The sequence below is a fragment of the Mustela erminea genome, chromosome 19 (genome assembly GCF_009829155.1).
Source record: "Mustela erminea isolate mMusErm1 chromosome 19, mMusErm1.Pri, whole genome shotgun sequence".
Lineage (NCBI taxonomy): Eukaryota > Metazoa > Chordata > Mammalia > Carnivora > Mustelidae > Mustela > Mustela erminea.
Window position 1 is genome coordinate 25,832,117 of NC_045632.1, and position 26,970 is coordinate 25,859,086.

The 26,970-nt window shown below is 35.6% G+C and overlaps 1 protein-coding gene across 2 annotated transcripts in view; it reads left to right on the forward strand.

The window, feature by feature from the left end:
* PHKB (phosphorylase kinase regulatory subunit beta) overlaps nt 1-26,970 on the forward strand; it is a 241,324-nt gene that overhangs the window by 26,970 nt on the left and 187,384 nt on the right. For both annotated transcript variants that reach the window (XM_032326064.1, XM_032326066.1), the window contains 2 exons: nt 6,317-6,406; nt 8,415-8,553. In XM_032326064.1, coding sequence (XP_032181955.1) covers nt 6,317-6,406; nt 8,415-8,553 — 229 coding nt within the window. The remainder of the gene's footprint in view (nt 1-6,316; nt 6,407-8,414; nt 8,554-26,970) is intronic.

Here is a 26,970-nt window from a genome sequence, read left to right on the forward strand (position 1 = left end):
AGGAGTTGTCAAAAACCCTTTTTATTTAATGTTTAAGTTTTTATTTAAATTCTAGTTAGTTAACATACAGTATAATATTAATTTCAGGTGTACAATATAGTGATTCAACACTTCCGTGCAATACCTGGTGCTTTTCACAAGAGCACTTCTTAATCTCCATTGTCTATTTCACCCATGCCCCACTCGCCTCCCCTCTGGCATCCATCAGTTTGTTCTTTATAGTTAAGTGTCTAAGGGTGCCTGGTTGGCTTAGTGGGTTAACCCTCTACCTTCGGCTCAGGTCGTGATATCCGGGTCCTGGGGTCAAGCCCCACATCGGGCTCTCTGCTCAGTGGGGAGTCTTCTTTCTCCTCTCTCTCTGCCTGCCTCTCTGCCTACTTGTGATCTTCCTTTCTCTGTCAAATAAATAGATAAAATATTAAAAACAATAGAAGAGTCTGTTTTTTGGTTTGCTCCTCTCTCTTAATTTTTCCCCCTTTGCTCATTTTGTCAAAAACCTTTTAAAAAAAAAAAGGAAAACTAAAACTAAATGAGGAAAGAGATGTATTTGACTCTTGGAAGTTTTTATATTGTAGTGTTAGTATACTAATGAAAGCTCAGGGGAAAATATTTGTGGTTTTTTTTGTTTTTTTTTTTAAGATTTTATTTATTTATTTGACAGAGGTCACAAGTAGGCAGAGAGGCAGGCAGAGAGTGAGAGAGAGGGAAGCAGGCTCCCTGCTGAGCAGAGAGCCCGATGCGGGACTCAATCCCAGGACCCTGAGATCATGACCTGAGCCGAAGGCAGTGGCCCAACCCACTGAGCCACCCAGGTGCCCCAGGGGAAAATATTTGAAATGAAATATTAAGCAGCAAACAAAATACACAAAAAACTTTCAGAAATTGATGGCAAAAACACTAACAAAGCAATAGCCAATGGCAATAGGTTGTAGGCAATTCACAGAAGAGCAAATCCAAATGGCTAGTTTGCAAAGATTTTCAGACTCACGAATTCTATGAGAAATGATGAACAAAAATAAGACACTATCAGATTTGAAAAACTTTTTTTTTTTTTTTTTTTCGAGAGAGCACAAGGAGAGTGGCAGAGGGAGAAGGAGAGAGAGAATCCCCAGTAGGCTCCATGCTCAGTGCAGAGCCCAATGCAGGGCTCGATCTCATGACTCTGAGACTATGGCCTGAGCCAAAATCAAAAGTCCGACACTCAGCCAACTGAGGCACCCAGGTGCCCCTGGAAAAACTTCTATAAGAATGAAGCACTTATATCTAGTAGGAATAGGAATTGTTTTAGCCTTTAGAAAAAATGCAGTTTGCCATTATTTTTTAAAAAGTACATTTATTCCTGAATTTAATACTACTGGGAATTTAGATTAAAGGCAGGCAAACTTCTAAAAAGGGCCAGATGGTAAAAAATTTTAGGCTTTTGCAGACCATTTGGTTTTTGTCACAACTGCTCAAATCTACATGACATCACTGAATGCAGAGTTGGAAAGAGACATGTTGTAACATGCTGTTACATAGTATTTCCAACGTGCAGATCTATAGGTATAAATCAATTCAAGAGCCCATATAACAGTAAAATGTAGTAAAATTAGGAAGTGATGAGTTTTGAGTATTTATTACCTTTGTTTTTAATAATTATCATTGTAAGTTTTTGTAATTTTATTTTCATATATTTGTTAAGTAACCAGCTCCCAAAATTCCTGAAAATTTAATATTTGACTCTCTCCAGTGAGTATTAGTTGGTTCTAGCAAACTACTGGTTGTATCTATGTATAAGGATGTTTTGCAGGATTGTTTTTGATGGCAAAAATAGAAAACAAATATATACTCACTGAAAGAGGAATAATTGAATAAGCTGTACTGTATTAAAACCCTGGAATCAGTCAAAGAAAGAATCATCCCCTTTTTTGATTTCCATGTGTGTTGTCAAATGAGAGGAGCAAGAGGCAAGGAAGGGTCTATTTCATGACTCCATTTTTATAAAACAAGCATTGAAAGATTCTTCCCTCATTTATGCATATGTGTTTCGTTACATAGATAAGGAAAAAGTATGGTTACGGGAATGAGGACAGAAGAGGGCAAGAAGTGAGATAAGGGAAAAAAGAATGATAAAAACAGCCTATATGCTATGACTCCACATGTGGTAAATTTTATTCATGTTTACAAATATTGCTTAAAGAAATGCTTGAAAGGAATGCACCAAAATGTTAACGATGTCTATTTTAGGCTGGTGGAATGTTGTATTTTTTTAATCTGAAAAGAAATTATTTTAATTGAGGGAGAGGATCAGAATCCTATAGGCCTTTCTAAGGACTTAGGTTTATAATAAAATTTCCTATTTCGTAAAAGGGCATATTTGGATCTGTGTTCAATAAAATGTACCCTGTTAGCTATATCCTTTCTTCACCTAAACCTTTTCATGTGTATCACTTCAAAAAAAACCTTGGTATGTAGTATCTTGTTCCGTAAGACACGTGTATAAGCTTTGGAGCTATGATAATATGTCTATAGGTTTGTATATATGTTTATGACTTCGTGTTCTCCTAGATTTCAGTTGTTATCTTCATATTTAGATGGTAGTTCATTATTTGCAATTGCTATTATTTTCAGAGATTGCAATGCAGGAGTTTCCTGTTCTCTTAGCCCCAGAGGGGGACTGAATTTTCCTATCCTTTTTCTTTTAAGAAACTCACTACTCTAATTTGTGTTACTCTTATTCAAAACCTTATCTTACTACTAACCTGTGAATCCTGGTAGCCTTCTAGATGTGGAATCCAGAGTTTTTTGCATACACTGCATGTATTAACTGAATGAATAAATAATGGTATTTATCTTGGTCTATCACCATATGTGGAAAAATGATAAAGGTACTTAAGGGTTCATGAAAGCCTTGATTAATAACATTTTTGTGTAGACCCTATTAAAGGGCTTTCAATCATATACTGAAAAATTGTATGCCCAAATAATAGACAGTTGATACTGTCTTGGTTTGCTGATCTGTTTTCCATCTTGACTTCCCTTTTGAGTCCTTATTTTTATTCTTTTAGTGGTTGCTATTTGAATTACGAGTGCTGTTTTATGATTGCTTAAGAGCCTCCCCATAACACTCAGAAAGCTTCTTGGTGTTTCATGGAGCCAAATTCGTAAAATTTGTACCTTTATTGTGTTCTTAGTATTGTTTTCGTCTCATGGAATTTTTTTTTTAGGAAACTCCTTGTTTAATCTCCTAAATAATAACCCTTTCCTCTTTTATGATAAAGCTAAATATTAATCTTCAAGAAACAACTTCTGCCTCTCCTTGTATTGTTCTTTGTCAGTGAATGTCTTTGGCAATAATGTGTTCTGAAATGAAGAGTAGATTGATTGTATTTTCCTAATACCAAGAAAACTGACAGGGAAAAATCAGATGAACATGTTTAAATTCATTTTTACAAATTGGAAAAAGATAATTTTATTTTACTTTGTGATGTTTGAATATAGGCATAATTCAACTGGGATAAAACATAAAAGGAAAAATTCACATTTAGATACTTCATTTCATTTTGAACTCTAAACATTTACTAATGTTTTCTGTAATTTTGCATCTTTTTCATTGTCTTTGGGAATTCATGTTCTATTGATTGCTTTCTCCTCCACATTTTTATTTGTTTTTTTTTTTTAAAGATTTTATTTATTTATTTGACAGAGAGAGATCACAAGTAGGCATAGAGGCAGGCAGAGAGAGAGAGAGGAGGAAACAGGCTCCCTGCTGAGCAGAGAGCCCGATGTGGGACTCGATCCCAGGACCCTGAGATCATGACCTGAGCTGAAGGCAGCAGCTTAACCCACTGAGCCACCCAGGCGCCCCACATTTTTATTTGTATTGAAGCTTTTCAGGTGTCTAATTTTTTTTTAAGATTTTATTTATTTATTTGACAGACAGAGATCACAAGTAGACAGAGAGGCAGGCAGAGAGAGAGAGGAAACAGGCTCCCTGCTGATCAGAGAGCCTGATGTGGGACTTGATCCCAGTCCCTGGGATCATGACCCGAGCGGAAGGTAGAGGCTTTAATCCACTGAACCACACAGGCGCCCCTAGATGTCTAATTTTTGTTTAAAATGTTACCATTGATTACTTTTCCTTTGACTCAGATTTGTGGTACTTTTTGCCATAAATTATAAGGAACATCCTTGTTTAATTTTCAGTTACTTCAGAAACAATACAATGGTGATCACTAAAATACTAACATTTATCTAGGCAAGCTGTTCTTAATTCACCATGGGTTTGCTTTGAAGATGGAAGAAAGCATAAGAAAATATTGGTTCTTAGTGAGTTAGGTGATGTTACTTTTATACTTTTCTGCATGCTTTGAACATCTCTTTTAGCTCTTACTACAGAGGTATTTATTTTTCTGTAAAATCTGGTTTTCCTTTTGTTTATCATAGCTTTAATGAGACTCCATTGGTGATTTCATTGCGGAACATTAGATAACAGAATCATTTTAATCTTTTTTGGGAGTTGAGGGGCACCTTAGATGTAATAGCACTTTTAAAAATAAATATTTTTTACCCTAAAACCATGATACAATGACATTAAAACAGTATTTGAAAATAAATTCACCTACAATTATTATGGTAGATACAAAGTTGGATTTTAGTTTTTTATATTCTACTTCAATTTCTATCCATATGCACATATATTGTTTTACCTATATGTAATGAAATTATATGCAATTTCTGGTGGTTTTTTTTCTTAGCAAAATATTAACATTTCTAATAAGTAAAAATAGAAATAACATGCATTCCCAGTCCTTCCACCCAGCAATGGTGCCTCCTTTAATCTTTGTATATGTGTATTCACAATTTAAAACTTATGATGATATATATCTGATTCTATTTTATTAATTATTGAATGAGCTTCACAGAGAGGTTGTAGACTCCCACAGCTTAGCACCTAACTTGTAAGCAGTGGCCATATTCCTTTTTCCAATCTGCCAGGCTGCGCATATACTTATACCTACCCAGAGCTATTGAATGCAGGGAGGTAGAAGCCATGGCCAGATCCTTGCCTCTTGTGCAGGAGTTCCTGATGCTTTCCTGTCTAGGTTGATAGGCCTCCCCATTCTTCTCTGTGGGACCATTCTGGTTGATGTCATTATCTTTTTTAGACAATCTCTTCAAGTCATTTCATATTCCTGTTTTGTTGCATAAATCACTTCTCTTTCCACCAGAGGATAATGAGATTATTGCCTTAATATATAGATCTTTTCTTTCTTCCTTCATAGTGTTTATCTTCTCCCTAAACATAAAGGGATTCCAAATACCTAAGTTTTATACTAGCATAGTGGGCATAGCACTTTTATGAACAGAAATGCTTTAATTTTTTTTAGAAAAACATTCTTAATGCATGCCAACACAGTCCCCTTCTAACCCTAGGTAAATTTAAGGGGCACTCTTGTGCTATGTTGATAGGCCATATTATGTATATTACCTGAATCCAGTGGTGGATTAGTTGTGACCTTGAGATGTTTATAATTTCTGAGTGCTTTGAACAAGAATGAGAGACAGTATTTAGTCTGATGGCTGGAGGTTCAGGTGTCTTCCTTTCAGTCAGTAGTTGAGAATGCGCACTAGTCAAGTGAACAATTTTCTGTATCCATTTTGTGGCAAATTATCATAATAATTATGTATTCTGTAGCTTTTGAGCAGTATGCTCTGCTAATACGTTGGAGTAGTTTTCATGGCTGAGAAGTAGAAATGGTTTCTGCTTTAGTCCAGATAATAAGGCATGAGTTTTATCTACCTAGGAGAAAGTAGAGGCTTCAGAATTTCAGTATGAAAACTATCTGAATATTCATGGAGTGTATGACTTCAGAACATGTTAGCATTCTCTTTTTCCTTGAGGTTTTTGGGATATGATCATTTGACAGAAAGCTGCCTGATCATGAGCATAAAGAATAAGTTTTGGATTTCAGGGCATTCTAGGTAGATATTTCTCAACAGGAACTAAATTATTGAACTCACGACTAGCACATAAGTATTACTGGTATTTGAATTGTGGGGATCAGTATATGTATATATATATATGTCAGTTAGATTAACTGCCAGGGGTGAGGTGGGGTTTCCGTAACATTTAAAACTCTTCTATACTTGTTGCAAGGGCGATTTCTTCTCTCTTCTTCCCCTACCAAAAACTTGACCAGTAATACAATGTGGTAGTTCACATATAAAAATGAAAATTAGATTAAGTAGTGCTTTTTCATTTATTTATTTAGAAGTTTTCTTTGTTTATCTCAGTGAAAATGATTGCATTTATGGGTTTTCATTTTTCTTTTAGGCTCAGTTTATGAACCTCTTAAAAGCATTAATCTTCCGAGACCTGATAATGAGACTCTTTGGGATAAACTGGATCATTATTACAGAATTGGTAAGCAAAACTTGAGGAAAATGTGTCCTTAGGTAGTTAACATTAGTATTTACCCTGCCTTCTATTGCATATATTATATGAATGATGATATTCTTTCTTTTTTTTTTTTTTTTTTTTTTTTTTTTTAAAGATTTTTATTTTATTTATTTGACAGAGAGAGATCACAAGTAGGCAGAGAGGCAGGCAGAGAGAGAGAGAGGAGGAAGCAGGCTCTCTGCTGAGCGGAGAGCCCAATGCGGGACTCGATCCCAGGACCCTGAGACCATGACCCGAGCCAAAGGCAGCGGCCTAACCCACTGAGCCACCCAGGCGCCCCTGATGATATTCTTTCATTGGGATGTTGGGATAGTGTCATTGCTGAGGCAGCTATATATTCCAATTGCATATTGATACTGGGACTATAAAAGAATTCCAGCAAGTCATCTGTCCCTTGAATAATTTTTAAAACCATCACCAATGTCCTCTGTGTCCTTTTAGCCCTCCTGAACATTCCCAGATTTGAGAACTAGAGGCTGCTTCTTGATTACTACTTTACATAATGATTTTGTAGAAGTGTTCCTTCCTCATTTACCTATACTTGGTTCCCAAGTAGTCCTAAGGCTTTTGTATCTATTTCTAATTCACTGAGAGACACAAGATAACCTCAGGTTAGTATTACTAAAAAAAAAAAAAATGGTTCCCTATTTTATTTGTTATTGTTTTGCCGAAGGCAGCCTGGCAGATTCTGCTTTTGAATGTGAGTAATTGACTTCGAGATATGTATGCACGGGATTCCTCTTTGTTCATCAGACTCTAAGTTAGAAAAGCTTATTAATTTTTGCCAGTTTTCTTCTTGTGCTATTTATATGGACTTGTATGGAAAATAATATTAAATTAAATTAATTTATTTCCCCTAAGATAAGGGTTTTTTGTTGTTTGTGTTTAGCTCACGTAAAACCTTAATTCATGTTATTTTGGTCACAATTTTGGAATATATTCTTATGTGGCCCTTCTATTATCATTGTAGCCATGACTAGATAAAGAAATTTAAATACCTTTCTAAAGAAATGCCAGTTGTTTACTTCAAACTATAAGGACTAATTCTTTGCTCGGGGAAAAATGATAACTATACTGGTATTCTGAAAAAAAATGGTAATGATAACATCAGTTTTGTCTGAGAAAAAGAAAAAGAAATTCTTTAAGTCTTTGAAGGAGAAGAGTGCTTTAGGTCCTTAAAAAATTGCTCTAAAAAAAGGTGGCATATGTCAATCTAGATTAATTAAATGTATTTTATGGAAAAACAAATTTATAGTTAGAAAAAATAACTTTTAGGAAATGTAGTTTTGGTGGGTGTATATTTATATTTCAAGGCTCTTTTATAAAAGGTAATAAAGCATTAATTTCAGATTTTTAAGTAAAATGTTCTCCAAATATTTATTTACTTATTTTCATGTCATATAAGGATAAGATTTGATTTTGACCTGTTACTATATCTCCAGCCTGTATAATATAATATGTTATATTATATTATAAATATATACATATATATATAATATTAAAATAAAATGAATACATTCCTCTGAAGACAGGACACAAGTTAGTCATCAGTGGAAAACAAGATTTGGATTTAGCGACTAATGCCACTCTTTGTTGTACATTTGCTTTGTTTCCCTATTGAACTTGTTGAAAATATCCTTCTTTTTTATTGGTCTTTTTTTCTTTTCTGTACCTGATGTTGCCTTACTACACTTATTGACATTAGGTAGGCTATGCTAAAAGATTTTTAATTGCTAATTAGCTGAGTTCTTTCCTCAAAAGTAGAAATACCCTTCCTTCAGGGTGGATTCCCACTTAAGTTGGAGTGATCTACATGAAGCAGTTTCTGCATGCTAAAAAGTTGCATATTATAGGTAAATTCAGGAACAACAGAAATGTCAAAAGTAGAATGAGGAAACTAAAGATTAAGATCTTCAGCCCAAGGAAAATGGATGGCTGTACAATTCATTCTTTTTCTTGTGTTCCATTCCAGTCAAGTCAACATTGCTATTGTATCAAAGTCCAACCACAGGTCTCTTTCCCACTAAAACATGTGGTGATGATCAGAAGGCAAAAATCCATGACAGTCTGTATTGCGCTGCTGGGATCTGGGCTTTGGCTCTTGCATACAGGTAAGCTGGTGTGTGCGCTTCTAGTAACTTTAAGTCTGGATAATAGATTTTTGTTGGCCTAGGACAAATTGGGCAATTGTTGGGCTTTGCTGCTGATTCACTGTGTAATCTGTGAGTGCTCATATCTATCTAGGCCTCTAAATATTTAAGTTTTCTTAAGAGTTTATGCAAGACTAATTCTGACATTTTATGATTTTGTCACCAAAATTTTTTTCATCTCTAGATATTTAAGTCATCATTTGTTTTTGGCAGAATGATCTCCCGATTCTCCTTGACTTGGTTGCTTTCAATCAGAGGGACATGATGGCTGATCGAATTTTGCAGATGATAAAACTAGGGCCCAGGTAGTTAACAGATTTATCCAAAGTTACACAACTAGTTAATGATAGAGCAGGGCTGAGGCCCATTGCACCCCACCCCAGTTTAGAATTTTACCCCCTACAATTTCACTGAGGTATCATTTGTTAAATAAGGCTATAAGTCAAATAATTATTTTATAAAGTAAAAAAAAAAAATCCCCGGGGCACCTGAGTGGCTCAGTGGATTAAGCTGCTGCCTTCAGCTCAGGTCATGATCTCAGTGTCCTGGGATCGAGCCCCACATCGGGCTCTCTGCTCAGCAGGGAGCCTGCTTTCCTTCGTCTCTCTCTCTGCCTACTTGTGATCTCTCTCTCTCTGTCAAATAAATAAATAAAATCTTTAAAAAAAAAATCCCTTCACAATATAAAATATATTCTTACTTTATTTTGTTATATATGGAAAACATCCAATGTGTGTCCTGATTCATAGTCTATAGTAATACATTTTAACTGTTATTAAGATTAGGTTTCTGAATATTAATTTTCTGGAGGTGAGACATATGCATATACTTTTTAAATTATGTTTAGTTAGCCAACATATACTACATCATTAGTTTCTGATTTAGTGTTCAGTAGTATATTAGTTGTATACAGCACCCAGTGCTCATTATATCATGACCCCTCCTTAATTACCCATCACCTGGCTACCCCATCCTCCCACCCTAGTCCCTTCCAAAACCCTCAGTTTATTTCCCAGAGTTCATAGTCTCTCATGGTTAGTCTCCCTCTCTGATTTCTCCCATTCAGTTTCCCCTTCTTTCTTCTATGGCCCTCTGCGCTATTCCTTATGTTCCACATATGAGTGAAATAATATAATTGTCTTTCTCTGATTGACTTATTTCACTTAGCATAATACCCTCTAGTCACTTCCATGTTGTTGCAAATGATACATATTCATCCTTTCTGATGGCTGAGTAATAGTCCATTGTATTATATGAACTATATATTCTTTTTATTTTTTTAAGTTTTTTTATTTTTTAAAGATTTTGTTTATTTGACAGAGACACAGTGAGTGAGGGAACACAAGCTAGGGGAGTGGGAAAGAGAGAAGCAGGCCTTCCACTGCTCAGGGAGCCCGGTGCGGGGCTCAATCCCAGTATCCTGGGCCTGATGCTTAACAATTGAGCCACCCAGACTCCCTGAACCATATCTTCTTTATCCATTCATCTGTTGAAGAGCATGTCAGCTCCTTCCACAATTTGGCTACTGTGGACACTATGAACATTGGGGTGCATTTGCCCCTTGTTTTCACAACATCTGTGGGGTAAATACCTAGTAGTGCAATTGCTAGGTCAGTGGGTAGCTCATTTTTCCCTTTTTAAGGAACCTCCATACTGTTTTCCAAAGTGGTTTAACATCTTGCATTCCCACCAATAGTGTAGGAAGGTTCCCCTTTCTCCACATCCTTGCCAACATTTGTTGTTTCCTGCCTTATTAATTTTTGCATTCTAACTATTGTATGGTGGTATCTCATTGTGGTTTTGATTTGGATTTCCTGATGTTGAAAATTTTTTCATGTGTCTGATAGCCATTGCTTTTTCTTCTTTGGAGAAGTATCTGTTCATGTCTTCTGCCCATTTCTTGATGGGATTATTTGATAATTTTGGTGTTGAGTTTGAGAAATTCTTTTTTTTTTTTTAAAGATTTATATATTTATTTATTTGACAGCAATAGAGATCACAAGTAGGCAGAAAGGCAGGCAGAGAGGCGGAAGCAGACTCCCTGCCAAGCAGAGAGCCTGATGCGGGACTCAATCCCAGGACCCCGACATCATGATCTGAGCCAAAGGCAGAGTCTTAAACCACTGAGCCAACCAGGCGCCCCGAGAAGTTCTTTATACATCTTGGATACCAGCCCATTCTCTGTAATGTCATCTGCAAATATCTTCTCCCATTCCGTGGACTGCCTTAGTTTTGTTGTTTCCTTTCATGTACAGAAGCTTTTAATCTTGATGAAATCCCAAAAGTTCATTATTACTTTTGTTTCCCTTGCCTTTGAAGATGTTCTTGAAAGAAGTTGCTTGGCCATTGTCAAAGAGGTTACCACCTATGTTCTCTGGGATTTTGATGGATTCCTATCTCACACTGAGGTCTTTCATCCATTTTGAGTTTATCTCTGTGGATGGTATATGAGAGTGGTCCAGTTTCATTCTTCTCTATGGAGCCCTCCAATTTTCTGAGCACCATTTATTGAAGAGACTGTCTTTTTCCATTGGATACTCTTTCCTGACCGTTAGTTAAGGGTCCATTTCTGGGCTCTCTAGTCCATTCCATTGATCTATATGTCTGTTTTTGTGCAGTCCCGTGCTATCTTGATGAGCACAGCTTTGTAACATAGCTTAAAGTCAGGCACTGTGATGCCCTCAGCTTTGGCTTTCTTATTCGACATTTCCCTGGCAATTTGGGGTCTTTTCTGGCTCCATTCAAATTTTAGGATTGTTTGTTCCAGCTCTGTGAAAAATGTCAATGGTCTTTTGACAGGGATTCCATTGAAAGTGTAGATGGTTCTGGACAGCATAAACATTTCCACAATGTTTATTCTTCCAATCCATGAGCACGGAATGTTTTTCCATCTCTTTGTGTCTTCCTCAGTTTCTTTCGTAAGTGTTCAGTGGTTTCTAGAATGTAGATCTTTTAACTCTTTGGTTAGTTTTATTCTTAGGTATCTTGGTCTTTGGTGCAGTTGTAAGCGGAATTTATTCCTTAATTTCTCTTTCTTCGGTCGCATTGTTAGTGTATAGGAAAGTGACAGATTTCTGTGCATTGATTTTGTATCCTGCTACGTTGCTGATTTGCTTTATGAGTTCTAGTGATTTGGAGGTGGAGTCTTTTGGGTTTTCCACATAAAGTATTATGTCCTCTATGAAGAGTGAGAGTTTGACTTCCTTGCTAATTTGAATGCCTTTTATTTCTTTTTGTTGTCTGATTGCTGAGGCTAGGACTTCTACTACTATGTTGAACAATAGTGGTGAGAGTGGGTATCCCTGCCCTATTCCTGACATTAAGGGAAAAGCTCCCAGTTTTTCCCTAGTGAGAATGCTATTTGTTGTGTGCTTTTCATAGACGGCTTTTATGAGATTGAGGTATGTTCCCTCTAACCCTCCATTGTGAAGAGTTTTTAATCAAGAAAGGATGCTGTATTTTGTCAAATGCTTTTTCTGCCTCAATTGAGAGGATCATATGGTCCTTGTTCCTCTTTTGTTGATGTGATCTGCGATTGTTGAATCTCCCTTGCATGCCAGGAATAAATCCCACCCGGTGGTAGTGAATAATCCTTTTTTCTTTTCTTTTCTTTAAAGATTTTATTTATTTATTTGACAGAGAGATCACAGGTAGGCAGAGAGGCAGGCAGAAAGAGAGCTGAGCAGAGAGCCCGATGTGGGGCTCGATCCCAGGATCCTGAGATCATGACCTGAGCCGAGGGCAGAGGCTTGACCCACTGAGCCTCCCAGGCACCCATGAATAATTTTTTTAATGTACTGTTGGATCCTATTGACTAGGAACTTGGTGAGTATTTTGGCATACATCCATGTTCATCAGGGATTTTGCTCTGCAATTCTCCTTTTCTTTGGGGGTCTTTGCCTGGTTTGGGGACCAGGGTAATGCTGGCTTCACAGAAACAGTTTGGACTTTTTTCTTCCATTTCTATTTTTTGAAACACCTGCAGTAGAATAGGTATTATCTCTTTAAATGTTTGGTAGAATTCCCCTGGGAAGCCTCCTGGCCCCGGACACTTGTTTTTGGGGAGGCTTTTGATAACTGTTTCAATTTCCTTGCTGGTTATTGGTCTGTTCTGATTCTCTATTTTTTCCTGTTTCAGTCCTGATAGATTATAAGTTTCCAGGAATGCATCCATTTCTTCCAAATTACCTAGCTTGTTGGCATATGACTGCTAATACTAAGTGCTAATAACTGTCTCTGTTTTCTTGGTATTGGTCGTGATTTCTCCCCTTTTTTTCCTGATTTTATTGATTTGGGTCCTTTCCCTTTTCTTTTGGTTAAGTCTGGCCAGAGGTTTATGGACCTTATTAATTCTTTCAAAGAACTAGCTTCTAGTTTTGTTGATCTGTTCTACTATTTTTCTGTTTTCTATTTCATTGATCTCTGTTCTAATCTTTATTATTTCTCTTCTCCTGCTTGCTTTAGGTTTTATTTGCTGCTCTTTGTACAGCTCCTTTAGGTCTAAGGTTAGCTGTGCATTTAGGACTTTTCTACTTTTTTGAGAGAGGCTTGGATGGCTATGTATTTCCCTTTAGGACTGCCTTTGCAGTATTCCATTGGTTTTGGACCAATGTGTTTTCATTCTCATTAGTTTCCATGAATTGTTTAAGTTCTTTTTAAACTTCCTGCTTGACCTGTTCATTCTATAGCGGGATGCTGTTTAACTTCCAAGTGTTTGAATTCCTTCCAAATTATTTCTTGTGATTGAGTTCCAGTTTCAAAGCATTTTGGTCTGAAAATATGCAGGGAATAATCTCAGTCTTGAGAAAAATGAGTATTCTGTTGTTTCAGGGGGAAATGTTCTGTATATATCTACAAAGTCCACCTAGTCCAATGTGTCATTTAGAGCTCTTGTTTCTTTGTTGATCTTTGGTTTAGACCATCTGGCCATTGCTGAGAGTGGAGTGTTGAGATCTCCTATTAGTATAGTATTATCAATATGACTATTTGGGTGAAGAGTTGGTTTATGTAGTTGGTTGCTCCCATGTTGGGGGCATAGGTATTTACAACTGTTAGATTTTCTTGTTGGATAGGCCCTTTAAGTATGATATAGTGTCCCTCTACATCTCTTACAACAGTCTTTGGTTTAAAATCCAATTTGTCTGATACGAGAATTGCACCCCAGCTTCCTTTTGATGTCCGTTGGCATGATAAATGGTTCTCCATCCCCTCACTTTCAATCTGGAGGTGTCTTTAGTTTCAAAATGAGTCTCTTGTAGACAGCATGTGAGTGGGTTCTGTCTTTGTACCAGTGTGCAACCCTGTGCTGTTTCATGGAAGCATTGAAGCCCTTCACGTTGAGAATAACTATTGAAGGGCATGAATTTAGTGCCGTTGTATTGCCTGTAAAGTCCCTATTTCTATAGATCATCTCTGTAGATTTCTGGTCTATAATACTCTTGGGGTCTTTCTTCTTTTATAGAATCCCCCTTAATATTTCTTTCATGGCTGGCTTGGCGGTCACATATTCTTTCAGTTTCTGCCAGTCCTGGAAGCTCTTTGTCTTGCCATCTGTTCTGAGTGACAGCCTTCCTGGATAAAGTATTCTTGCCTGCATTTTCTTCTCATTTAGTACTCTTAATATGCCTTGTCAGACCTTTCTGGCTTACCAGGTCTCTGGACAGGTCTGACATTATTCTGATGTTCTTCCCTTTGTATTTAAGAATGCTCTTCCCCCTTGCTACTCTCAGGATAGTTTCCTTGGCTCTAAGATTTGCAAGCTTCATTATTATATGCCGGGATGTTGGTCTGTTTTTATTTATATTGGGAGGTGTCCTCTCTGCCTCTCTGTCAGGAATACTTGTTTCCTTCCTTAGATTAGGACGTTCTAAGCTATGATTTCCTCAAATATACCTGTTAGTCCTCCCTCTCTCTCCTACCCCTCCAAGATCCCAATAATTCTGACATTGGAACCTTGCATTGTGTCGCTGATCTCTCTAAGTCTGTTCTCATGGGTTTCTATCTTCCCTTCTTTCAGCTTATCTTGTAGATCAGTAATTCATTCTTTTGTTTCATTTACCCTGGCTGTTAGAGCATCCAATTTTGACTGTATCTCATTTATAGCATTTTTAAGTTCAGCCTGATTAGATCTCATTACTGCCCTTAGAGATTCTGTATTGTCACTAATGCTTTTCTAAAGCCTAGCTATTGACTTTATAATTGCTATCCTGAATTCTACCTCTTATATCGATGTCCATTAGAACTGTGGCAGAGGACATCGTCTCTGGTTCTTATTTTTGTTGGGATTCCATTCCTGTTGAGGGATGGTTGAGGGAATGTTCAGAGTCCAAAATATCAAATGTGAACCAAGCAAGATGCACCCTCAGAAAATCTAGAGTGGTTGGAAGCCACCACTGAAAGAAACAAAGCCAAGGTGAAACACAAGAGTAAAAATTTTAAAATAAAAAAATTTAAAACAAAAATTTTTTAAAAGGCAGGGGTGGGAAAAAAAAAAAAAAACGGCAGGGGTGAGATAAAGTAAAGTGGGCTGTAATCTCTCAGTGTGGACAGTGTAGGTTGTTCCAGTGTTCCTGGGTGTATTTTGGTCTGTTTGTTAGAGGACACTACTTACAAAAATTACTGATAAGTAAAACTTGTGTATATATAAAGGTAATATTGAATAGGGAAAAAGGACTGTAATGAAGCATATAGTGATAAAAAAATATATAGGTGTGAAAAAGTACAAGTTAAAAAGCTGTTATGAAATATAAGTTGATATATTAAACATCTAGTTATAATGAGAATAAGGTCAAAAAAATTCAGAAGAAGCATAAAAGAAGGAATAAAAAGAAAAAGAGATTTGGTTCTAAAAAATAACAAGCTGTGAGACAACGCTTGGAGCTCTATATAGTAGTTTCTCCTGTGTAGCGATTTTACATTTTTATTGGGATTCTAGGGCTGTCGTCCTCTTACTCTTCCAGACTTTCTTCTTGGGGAGAAGCCTGCCACGCTGTTTCTCACACAGCCCTGCTTGGGCAGAGTTACCCTGCTCCCTGTCAGAGGGATGGGCTCAGTGGAAACGGGTCTTTGTGCTTTCGTTCTCTGACTGACAGAAGAGTTTACACAGTTAATTGTAGAGAGGAGGCTACATCAAAAAGAGTGGGAAGGGCAGTGACATGGGTGGGAGTCAAACCCCCTTTGAGACTAACCACAAAGGAGAGGGATACCATAACCACAGAGAAGTGAGAGGATCAGACTCCATACCAGGTACTCCAGGCACAGGGGACCCTCATTGGCAAGATGAGTCCCTATAACACTGGGCTTAGATAAATGTATGGGGCTTAACTTCAGGAGTTTTTACAATTAGCAGGGTTCCGTTCTTACATTAAAAATTAGTACATTTTGCTGTAGGATAACTGGTATGTGATAGGAAACTGAGCTCCTGCCTTTAAAGAGTCAACATAAGGGGCACCTGGGTGGCTCAGTGGGTTAAAGCCTCTGCCTTCGGCTCAGGTCATGATCCCAGGGTCCTGGGATTGAGCCCCTCATTGAGCTCTCTGCTCAGCAGAGAGCCTGCTTCCTCCTCTCTCTCTGCCTGCCTCTCTGCCTACTTGTGATCTCTGTCTGTCAAATAAATAAACAAAATCTTAAAAAAAAAAAAAAAAAAGAAAAGAGCCAGCATAAGTAACATGGTTGAGATACAGCAAAGAAGGAACAGTTGTAAAAAGTTTTGGCGTGTCCATAAAGGAGATTTATTTATTAATATCAGAATAAGTGCTGGAGTTGCAGGATCTTTAGGAGACTTCTCCAAGATCAAAAGAGGTGGCAAGTGCCATTTCTTTCCCCCTACACAGCTTAGAACGTGGGACACTTGTAGAACAAGCAAAAATACTCTCCACTTACCTTGCTAGCTCCAAGTGCCCTGCCCTTGTGTTCTCCTGGACATCTGTTCCATCCAACCAGGTCCATTTGTCAGGAATATCTCCAGAGTACCTCCTGCCACAAAATACCCTACAAGTACTCCTGGGAGAGACTCCTACCATTTTACAGTGACTCCTGCCCTGGGGAGTGGGAAAAGATAATCACATACCCTAGTAAGTCCATAGTTCCAGCAGCTGAACTTTATAGCTAGCAGCTCAGAGATAGTGCCTTGCCAATCAGTGTTACTGCAGTCTTGGCAAACAGATTGGGGCCAGGCATTCTGGTTTTACAGTCAGCACTAACTACTAACAAAAACCTGTCGGGACAAGAAAAGTAGGTCAATGTGACCTCACACAGGTCAGTGTGACCAGCCCCAGCAGGTTGGCTGAGGGCAAGCATCTGGTCTGATAGATGACACTACTGCAATACAACCCCAAATGCAGCTGCAAACTGGCCCCTTAACAATACGGAGGCAAAACCCTACTTGGTGTATTAACAACAGGCAAAATAGGCCATTGCAACTGATAGGACTGAAGGCAAATACAGCTCAGCCATAATAGTAGGTTGCATACAACTCACATGAGAGACACCACTAAATGATGTGTCTGGTTTTGGTGAATAGAGAGCATTGTGTTATAGGGCACTATAGGACCTTGTCTCTATAAGGCCACTACTTTCAAGAGCAGGTGATGTAGCTGGCTTTTCTAATACATGGAAACAACCAGTTAGACAAAATGAGATAGAGAAATATAACCCAATTGGAAGGACAGGACAAAACCACAACAAAAGAGCTAAATGAAATGGAAATAAGCAATATGTCTGATAAAGAATTCAAAGTAATGGTCATAAAGATACTCACTGGCCTTGAGAAAAGAATGGAGGCTTTCAGTGAGGCCTCCAACAAAAAGAAAATGTAAAAAAGAACCAGTCAGAAATGAAGAAGTCAATAATTGAAATAAAAAATACACTGAAGGGAATCAATATAAGGATAGAAGTGGCAGAAGAATGTGATGATCAACCTGGAAGACAGGGTAAAGGAAAGCAACTTGGCTGAATAGCAGAAAGAAAAAAAGTACAATAAAAAGTCGTAATAAACAATTTCAGCAATATGATCACATGTAATAATGGTCACCTTATAGGGATCCTAGGAGGTAGAAAATTTATTTGAAGAAATAAAATGAAAAACTTCCGAAATCTAGGGAAGGAAACACATGCATATTTGGAAATCAGAGAGCCCCCAATGAAATTAACCTAAGGAGGTCCATACCAAGCCACATAATAAAAATGGCAAAAAGTAATGACCAAGAATTTCAAAGGCAGTAAGAGAAAATAAAACAGTTACAAATAAGGAAACCTCATAAGGCTATCAGCTGATTTTTTCAACAGAAATTTTGTAGGCCAGAGGAGAGTGGCATGGAAGGAAAAACCTGCAACCAAGAATATGCTCCCTAATAAAGTTATACAGTATTGGAGCAGAGTGAGTTTTCTAGAAAAAAAGTTAAATGAGTTTATCCCCACTAAACCAGCCTTCTAGAAGTCATTAAAGGGAATTATTTGAGTCGAAAGAAAAGGCCATACTCAAAGTAAGAAAATTATGAAAGGAAAAAAATTCACAGGCAAATGCAAACATGAGAAAACTAGATTAATCACTTATTAAACCAGTACAGAGGCTAAAGAAAGAGAGCAATAAAGTCAATTGTATCTATAAAAATCAGTCAAGAGATTCACAAAATAAAAGGATGTTATGTATGACATCATATACATGAAACATGGGGAGGAGGGTGTTAAAATTCAGTGCTTTTCGAATGGATTCAAACGTAAGTGACCATCAACTTAATATAGACTGTTGTATGCATTAGATGTTATATGTGAACCTAATGGTAACCACAAATCAAAAACTTACAATAGATACACAGAAAATGAAGAGGAAGAAATCCAAGCATAAAACTCAAGAGGAAGAGAAGAAGAAAGGAACAGAGAAGAGCTACAAAAACAAGCATAATATAAGTAACAAAATGGCAATAAATATATACCTGTCCATAAAGTACTTTAAATGTAAATGGACTAAATGCTTCCATCAAAATACATAGTGCAACTGAGTGGATAAAAAAGCAGGACCATTATCTGTATGCTACCTATAAGAGACCCACATCAGACCTAAAGACACATGTAAATTGATTTTGTAGATAGAGAAAAACATTTATCATGCAAATGCAAGCAAAAAGAAAGCTAGTTTAATAATACTTGTATCAGACAAAATAGACTTTAAAACAAAGACTATAACAAGAGACAAAGAGATCATAATGATGAAGGGAACAATCCAACAAGAGGGTATAACAATTGTAACTATTTATATACCCAACATGGGAGCACCTAAATACATAAACTATAATATAGACAGATGGATAAACTGATGGGAATACAATAATAGTGGGTGACATTAATACACTAGCTACATCAATATAGATCATTTGGACAGAAAATCAGCAAGGAAAGAGTGTCCTCGGATTACACATTGGATCAGATGGGCTTAACATATTCAGAACATTCCATCCAAATTAAGTGGAATACACATTCTTTTCCAATGCGCCTGGCATAGTCTCCAGGAGATATCACATGTTAGATCACCAAAGAAATCTCAATAAATTAAAAAAGACTAAAATAATGTTATGCATCTTTTATGACCAAAACAGTATGAAACCAGGAAGTAATAACAAAAACAAAATCTGTAAGGGACACAAATACATGAAGATAAACTAACAGTCTACTAAACAATGAATGGGTCATCTGACAAAATCAAAAACTACATGCAACAAATGAAAATGAAAACATGAGGTGACACAAATACATGAAGACAAAATAACATTCTACTAAACAATGAATGGCTCATCCATCAAATGAAATAAAAACTACATGTAAGCAAATGAAAATGAAAACACAGGGTGTCTGGGTGGGTCAGTCAGTTAAGCATCTGACTCTTGGTTTTGACTTTAGGTCGTGATCTCAGGGTTGTGAGGTCAAGTCCTCTGTACTCTGTGTGGAATTTGATTCTCTCTCCTTCCTCTGCCCTCCTGTTCATGATGTCTCTCTCTCAAATAAATAAATCTTAAAAAAAAAATGAAAACACGATAGTCCAAAATTCGGGGGATACAGCAAAATCTGTTCTAACAGGGGCAAAACCTCAAGAAAAATTTCCAATAAACAACCTAATCTTAACAGCTAAAGGAGCCAGAAAATGAAGAACAAAGTCAGTAAAGATTAGAGTAGAAATAAATGAAATAGAGACTAAAAAACAGTATATTAATGAAACCAAAAGGTGGTTCTTTATAAATCTCAATGAAGTAGGTAAGCCTTTAGCCAGACTTCAAAAAATAAATAAATAAATAAATAAATAAATAAATAAATAAGGAGAAGACTCAAAATAAAAAATGAAGTAGAAGTAATAATAACACAGAAATACAGTGGATTATAAAAGAATATTATGAAAAACTATATGCCAACAAATTGAACAACCTGGAAGAAGTGGAAAATTCTTAAAAACATAAAACCTAACAAAACTGAAGCAGGAAGAATTAGAAAATTTGAACAGACCAATTACTAGCAATGAAATGGACTCAGTAATAATAAAAAAAAACTCCCAACAATAAAAGTCCAGGACCAGAGCACTTCCAAGGATGAATTCTACCAGATATTTAAAGAAGAGTTAATACTTATTCTTCTCAACTATTCAAAAAAAGTAGAAAATGAAGGAAAGCTTCCAAATTCATTCTATGAGGTCAGCAGTACCCTAATATCAAGCCATATAAGACACTAGAATAAAATTACAGGTCACTATCTCTAATGAGCACAGATGCAGGGATTCTTAAGAAAATCCTAGTAAACTGAATCCAACTATATATTAAAATAAATTAACAATCAAGTGGGATTTTTTTCAGGGATACAAGGGTGGTTCAATATGATTGAATATGATATAATCAAATGAATGATATACCAAATGAATATGATATAATCAACAAAAGAATGGATAAAAACATGGTCATCTCAATAGATGTGGAAAAAGCATTTGATGAAGTACATTATCCATTCATGATAAAAGCTCTCAACAAAGTAGTTTTAGAGGGAACATACTTCAGTATAATAAAGGCCATGTATGAAAAATCTGCAGTTAATATTATACTCAGTGGTGAAAAACAGAGTTTTTTCTCTCAGATCATGAACAAGACATGTATGTCCACTCTCACTACTTTAATCAATATAGTACTGGAAGTCCTAGCCACAGCAATTAGTCAAGAAAAAGAATGAAAAGTATCCAATTGGGAAAAAAAGAAGTAATACTTTAACTATTTATAGATGAGAGGCTATATATAGGAAACAGAAACTATTAAAGCTTTACCAAGTAACGCCTAGAACTGATAAATGAATTCAGTAAAGTCTGAGAATTAATATATAAATTAATATAGAAAAACCTTTTGGCTTTCTATACTCTAATAATGAAGTACCACATGAGAAATTAAGGACCTGTCCCAATTACATTTGCACAGGGAAGAATAAAATTACTAGTAGTAAACATAACCAAGGAGATGAATTACCTATACTCCAAACACTATAACTTCTGAACATAAGTGAAGATGATACAAATAAAAAAATATTCCATGCTCATGGATTAGGGGAACTGATATTGTTAAAATGTTCATACTACCCAGAGCATCTACAGATTTGATGCAATTACTATTAGAGTACCAACCACATTTATCACAGAACTAGAACAAATAATCCTGAAATTTGTATGGAGTCACAAAAGACCCCAAAGAGTCAAGCGATCTTGGGAAGGAAGAACAAGTTGAGAGTATCACCATAGCAGAGTTCCAGATAGAGAACAAAGCAGAATAATCAAAACAGTACGGTACTATCACAGCAGTAGTCACATAGATCAGTGGAACAGAATTGAAAGACCAGAAATAAACCCACATTTGTACGGTCAATTAATTCTGCAACAAAGGAGACAATAGTGTACAGTCGGGAAAAGACAGTCTTTTCAGTAAATGGTGCTGGGAAAACTGGACAGCTACATGCAAAAGAATGAAAACTGTACCAGTTTCTTACACCACACACACACACACACACACAAAAGAAATGGATTAAAGACCTAAGTGTGAGACCTGAAATCATAAAATTTCTAGAAGAAAACGTAGGCAGCAAGTTTTTTAAAAATGACCATAGCAACATTTTTCTAGTTATATCTCCTCAGGAGAACCAAAACAAAATTAAACTATTGGGACTATACCAAAATAAAAAGAATGTGCACAGCAAAGGAAACCAGCAGCAATGCAAAAAGGCAACCTAGTGATTGGGACAACATCTTTGCAAGTGATATATTTGAGAATGGGTTAATATCCAAAATATATAAAGAACTTAAAACACTCAACACAAAAAACCCCAAATAGTTCAATTAAAAAGTGGGCAGAGGATCAGTATGTCCAGTGAAGATGTACCCATGGCTAACAGGTATATGAAAAGAAGGGCGTCATCACTAATCATCAGGGAAATGCAAATTAAAATCACAATGTGATATCACTTTACACCTCTCAAAATCTAATATAAAAAACAAGAAATTATAAGCATTGGAGGATGTGCATAAAAAAAAAATCCCTTGTGTGCTGTTGGTAGGAATGCAAATAGGTTTAACCTCTGTGGAAAACATGGAAGTTCCTCAAAAATGTTAACTAGAATTACCATATCATTCAGCAATTCCTCTACTTGGTTATTTATCCAAAGAAAATGACAACACTGGTTCAACAAGATATGTACCCCAATGTTTATTGTAACATTGGCAATGTCATAGATACAATATCATTGTTTCCATGCCTAGAAACATCCCAAGTGTCCATTCATTGATGAATGGATAAAGAAGATATATTATGTGTGTGACACACACACACACACACACATACACACACACAGACACTCACACTGGAATATTACCCAGGCCCAAAAAAGAATGAAATTTTGCTATTTACAACAACATAGAGGGATATAAAGGGTATAATGCAAAATAAAATAAATTGGAGGAAGATAAGTTCCATATGATTTACTTATGTGGAATTAAGAAACAAAACAAATGGACAAAGAAGAAAAGAGGCAAGCCAAAAAAGACCCACAACAAAACAAAACAAAAACCACACTTTAAAATGCAGATAGCGAATTGGTGGTTGCCAGATGGGTAGAATAGATAGATGAGCACTGGGTAACATTTGTTGTTAAATCATTATATTGTATTCCTGAAACTAATGTAACACTGTATGTTAATTATACTTCATTTAAAAAATGAAAAAAAGGAATAAAATGTTATATTAGTCAACAAAAAATAAACATGAAATTCAAATCCAATCCTTGATTGGATCATGCATTAGAAATAAATCCTAGGGGCGCCTGGGTGGCTCAGTGGGTTAAAGTCTCTGCCTTCGGCTCAGGTCATGATCCCAGGGTCCTGGGATCAAGCCCTGCATCAGGCTCTCTGCTCAGTGGAGAGACTGCTTCCTGCCCCTCTCTGCCTGCCTCTCTGCCTGTTTGTGATCTCTGTCTGTCAAATAAATAAATAAAATCTTAAAAAACAAAACAAAAACCAAATATAAATCCTAGAAGGTATATTTTGAGTATAATTGGATAAATTTGTTATAGTATATATATTAGATAATTTACTAGCAATATTTAATTCCTTGGATATAATGATAATATTGTTCTAAAGGTGAATGTCTTTGAAGACAAATTTTTGAAGTGTCTGAGGGTGGTGATTTTTGTAGTTTACTTTCAAAAAGTAGAAAAATTATAGAGAATGCAAGCTAATTTTAGTAATTGGGGAATCCAGGTGAAGATTAAAATGTTTATTCATTATAACATTCTTTTCATTTTTTCTATGGACCTGAAATTTTTCTGAATAAAATTTTTGGGGAATTTTGCTTGAAAAAGTATAATATATAGGCCTTTTCTCAGAAAGCTTCAAATATTTGATAGAGAATTTCAAGTCCTTTCTTTGTGGGCATACTCTATGTACTAACTCCCTGGATAATTTATCTTCTTATGTATGTAAAGCATTACATTTTTTTTTTTTAATTACTAGCAAGGGAATTGTTTCCCTTTTGGAGAAATGCAAGAGTACTTATCACAGAATAAGTCCTTTTTACTTTTGCTACATTAAATCATGAAAGGATTTGTTTAGATAATTTCCATGTTAAATTAATAGACTTTTTTAAAAAATTATTAGACGTTTCTAATTCTACTTGTTAATGGTAGTGAAGTCATACAGATTACATTAGGGAGAATTCTTAAAAAATTAAGCTGTCAATATTTTATTTTCAGAAACTTATATTTACCTTTTTTTTATTAATGAATGCATAATATAAAATTATTAATTTTTAAAAATTGTGAGTAATTTGATTTTTCTCATTGCATTGGTTTTCAGTCTTATTAACAATCTCTTGAAACCTCGTATCTGTTTGGATTTGTTTCTGTGTGTGTGTTTGTGTGTGTGTGTAGTGAGTGCTTAAAAAGATTTTATGCACATTTATATTTTATATGCATGTAAGAATATAATTGGTGTTATTTAATTAATCAGATATGGTCTTATTTTGTTTTTAGAGACAACAAGATGATTTCTTTGCAAAAATACACTTTAATTTTTTGAATATAGTATAATATTTTGAATGTAATATAATATTACAGGTCCACATTATAATTTTGTTGAGGAAAGAAAAATTGACTAGCATGTTTGACTTTGTAAAATGTCATTTATAGGAACGCCTGGATGGTACAGATAATTAAACATCTGACTCTTGGTTTTGGCTTGGATCATGATCTCAGGGTCCTGTGATTGAGCCCTACATCCAGCTCTGCACTCAGTGTTGAGTCTGCTTGGGATTCTCTCTCCCCCTGCCCTTTCTGGTCATGCTTTCTCTCTCTCTCTCTCTCTCTCTCTCTCTCAAAATTAATTAATTAATTTAAACATTTTTTAAAAAATAATAAAATATTTATGTCATGTTGCAGTTCCCAATGTACCAGTGTTTATTTATATTTTTAAAAGATTTTATTATTTATTTGACAGAGAGATACTGAGAGAGGGAATACAAGCAGGGGAATTGGGAGAGGGAAAAGCAGCCTTTCTGCTGAGCAGGGAGCCCGATGTGGGGCTCGATTGCAGGACCCCAGGATCATGACCCGAGCTGAAGGCAGATTGAGCCACCCAGGCAATTATTTTATTTTATTATTTTTTATTTATTTTTTTCAGGCAGTTATTTTAAAGACAAGTTTGGCCCTAGTGTACCAGTATTTAAAATTATAGCTGTATTATATTATATATAACTATGTATTTATTGTAATTAATGTAAACATTTTTATATTTTATTATATAGTTAAAATTAATTTAATTATATATGTTTATTATTTTTGTTTACATGATTCAGTTTAAAACTGTTTCTGAACCTACTCAACTACACAAAATCTGTTAAATGAGTTTTGATTCTGTACTTTATGCTTTATTAAAAAGTATTATGTAATTTTTTTTGTTTTTTGTTTCTAATATAATTTCTAGAGAAAAACATGACTTTAAATTAGGGTTCAAATATGGAATTAAGTTTTCTTTTTATATTTGAGAAGAGTAAGTGATATTTTGAAAAGAGTATTGACTTGAAAGGGTATGTGTAGACTGTCTAAATATATATGCATATATATATAGGAAGAATGAGAATGAATAGCAAACATTTGCAGCACTGTCCAAGGGAGAGAGAGAGGTAGACTTCCTGCAGGAAATCAGCCCATTTCTTCCTAGCGTTAGATTTATAGCTATTAAAGGAGTTGAGTTTAATAGGTGGTCCTAACTAGTTTTGGTAAACAATCAGGTTACGTGACTCTTTCAACCAAACAATATTGATTTTATTTTCCTTTAAGCTTGATTGTAGGGAAATAATGCACTGACAGGATTCAAGTATCCAGTTTCTTTCACTGGTTTATATTTATAAGTACAGAATTCTAGTTTAGGTATAATAACAGGACTTAATATGGTAGAAATATTTGAACAACACTTGCACATAGTTTATGATAAGTAAATTCACAGATGAAGTTTAAAGTTCTTTAATTATTCATTTTTTAAAATTAGAAGTATTCTTCAGAGCCCATTAAAACTTGAATTGACATCCACAGGGCTTGTTGGTTTTTTGTTTGTTTGTTTGTTTTTAAATTTTATTTTATTTTATTTTCAGTCTTCCAAAATTCATTCTTTATGCACCACACCCAGTGCTCCATGCAATACGTGCCCTCCATAATACCCACCACCAGGCTTACTCCATCCCCTATCTCATCCCCTCCACAGGGCTTGTTAAAGAGAGTAGAATATTGCCAGATCCTGGCAGAAAATAGAGAAATTATTTTGGATCATCAGATTCACTTTAAATCTTTGAAAAGGTAATATATGTAGACTTGTTGCCTAAATGTTTTTACTCACATAAAACTATTCATTTACTTTCTCAGTCAGAAGAAAAATATTCTTCTGGTTTCTGTTTTATTTGCAGAAGAACAGAGAAATAGAAGTTCATTGAAATATAAGAACTCTATAATGGGTGATTTATTCTGGAATATTTTTGTTTTGGTTAAATGGTTGTTGAAATTAGGGGCAGAGAATTACTTTAAAAGACAAATTTGGAAAAATTCGATTTGTTTTTGTTTTTAGATGAAGTAGGAATTGGAAACAAATTTCATTGAGCTTAATCTATCCAAAGTGTGCTGTTAACTTCAGATATCAATTCCTGGTCCACTGTTACCTGTGCCATAATTTGTCTCTATTAAAACACTTGTGTAGCACATTAGACAGAAAAATAAAGCATAGAGCAAAATCATGGTAGTTGTACTGTAGTGCTTGCATCTGAAGGGAGGAATGATGTTCTAATAACAGCTTACTTTTGCCTGACATTGACAATGCTATGTTAAAATGATCATTATTCCTTCTAGTACTGGTATATGAGGTGTGCAGTTGGAAACGGAGGTATTGTAGTATACTTTTTAAGGAGACAAGTGACACTTTTTATCAAGTGTGGATGATTGCCAGATATTTCCATTAAGATTTAGCGAACCAATGAATAAGTTACTTTCATTTACAGTAGTGGGTAACTCTCATTACTTTTTGATTCATGGTGAAAAAGGAACTTAAGGACAGAAGGACATCTTAACCTTGCTTTATGGTTAGATTTTAGCTGTTTTTTTTTTTTTCTTTTTGAAAGCCAACAATATAAACATTGGTTGATTGATTTTAAACTATGAGCCAAGAGTATAAAACTGCCCAAATACATCATGTTTCATACTGGATATGTGTTTATTTGAAGACATCCTTGACTAAACTGCCCACCCTGACATTATTAAACACATGGTAGAGCAAAGAAGGCATGTGTCCACCTTAATCTGCGTTGCCTTGAATCTAAGTAGCCATTGCATAAC